Consider the following 1,847-nt stretch of genomic DNA (forward strand, 5'->3'; position numbering starts at 1 on the left):
ATATATATATATATATATGTATGTGTATGTATATATCTTCAGCATCTTTAATGTACAACTATCTCTTAAACATGAATACAGTAATACCTTGGTTTGTGAGCATAGTTTGTTCCAGAAACAAACTACTCGTATCACAAGACATCACTCATATATCACATTAAAATGTATTAGAAATGTTTGCTCGTCTTGCGGAACACTCACAAACCACATTACTCACAATTCAAGGTTTTACTGTATTTTAAACAAAATTTTGAACACAACTTTTTAACACAATTGCCAATATTTTGAATAAAATCTTTATAAAATTTAATATAAGTATTTGGAACACTAAATTAGTTTTTAATATTCCTTCTTATTTTTTATTTTTCTCTAAAAATGAAAAATAATTGTATATGCTTTTACTTTTATATTAGTTACACAACTTACTCCTATAGTGGCCTGAAGAAAATCAAAATAAATGTACTTTTGATGATCAAATATAACATACTAGGGTAGATAAGCTTAAAAACAAATGTTAGTGTACAAGGCTAACTGAATACTGGTCTGATATATTTAAAGGCAACAACAAAAAAAGTCTCATCTACTCTTGACTTTGATTTAACCCATTAATAACATTTCTTATAGAAAACATGAACTTGTGACCAAGGATAATTTATGCAAGTTTTAAGATAGGTACCTTTTTAAAATTTTTTTTTACTAAGCGGCAATGTTTAGTGGACACTACTTGCAAAGTTTACTGTACATTCCATATTATTCTTGTTTCTTTGCAGAACAAACTCCAAGGATGTGTATTTGACCTAGTAACAAATCAAGCTTTTGATATCACCATTATGGTTCTTATCTGCCTCAACATGGTAACCATGATGGTAGAAAGAGATGGACAGAGTGACGACATGACTAATGTCTTATATTGGATAAATCTGGTTTTTATTGTCCTGTTCACTGGAGAATGTGTGCTGAAACTGATCTCCCTCAGGCACTACTACTTCACTGTAGGATGGAACATTTTTGATTTTGTGGTTGTGATTCTCTCCATTGTAGGTAAGACCATTTATTAATCAGATTTTAATTTTCAATCAAACCAAACTCCACACATGGTTCAGAGAAGTTTCTGAATTCTTAAATATAAATTAACTTTTGAGTGAGTTAGTAAAATGAAAATGAAGGAACCTTAAAAATAAAACTTTACAAAACAAAACCCTCTGTGTCAGAATTCCTGAATTCACACTACAGGTCCCAAAGCCACAGGTTTTCTATTTGTTAGAATTACATAATACCCTTTGATACAGTATTTGATTTCCAAGTTCACCCTTCACAGTGGTAGCAACTGCATCTCTATGTAGGTGTGTCTTAGAAGACCAAAGCAGAATCTGAAATCACTTCCAGTTTTAGCACATATGAGAAATGCCCTTTGAATAATGATCATATTAATAGCAGAATATTGGTGACTGTTCGTGAAAATTCTTCCTGAATTCAAAGTCAAGTTAAGGCCTCAAGAATGCCATCTCCATTTCTTATGACTTCATAGTTGGCAACTCTATAAAATGTAGTCATTTCTCAACCAACCCGTCATGCCTATGAATCACAATTGATGATTTTTTGCTTTCTCCCCTTTCATTACCATAGCTGTTTTTCTATCCTTTTGTTTTTGATTATCTGTCCATACCTTTGCCCACTAATTTAGGATTGCATTTATTTTTAGAATTATAAATTTTAGACAGGAAGATATTGTGGAGATCATAAATTGGAAAACAACATAAAATTCTTCACTGTGTGGTTATTTTGACAGAACATTACACAGCGATAAGAAATTACTTAGTTGTCATTTAGATAGAAATATTTTCATG

At 31.0% G+C, this 1,847-nt stretch overlaps 1 protein-coding gene across 1 annotated transcript in view; it reads left to right on the plus strand.

Moving 5' to 3' along the window:
- LOC109374887 (sodium channel protein type 9 subunit alpha-like) overlaps positions 1 to 1,847 on the plus strand; it is a 108,105-nt gene that overhangs the window by 103,534 nt on the left and 2,724 nt on the right. Inside the window, 2 exon segments of the mRNA XM_019629847.1 lie at positions 642 to 1,055; positions 1,722 to 1,776. Of these exon segments, the coding sequence (XP_019485392.1) occupies positions 642 to 1,055; positions 1,722 to 1,776 (469 nt within the window).

This window comes from Hipposideros armiger, unplaced genomic scaffold (assembly GCF_001890085.2).
Source record: "Hipposideros armiger isolate ML-2016 unplaced genomic scaffold, ASM189008v1 scaffold_871, whole genome shotgun sequence".
Taxonomy (NCBI): Eukaryota; Metazoa; Chordata; class Mammalia; order Chiroptera; family Hipposideridae; genus Hipposideros; species Hipposideros armiger.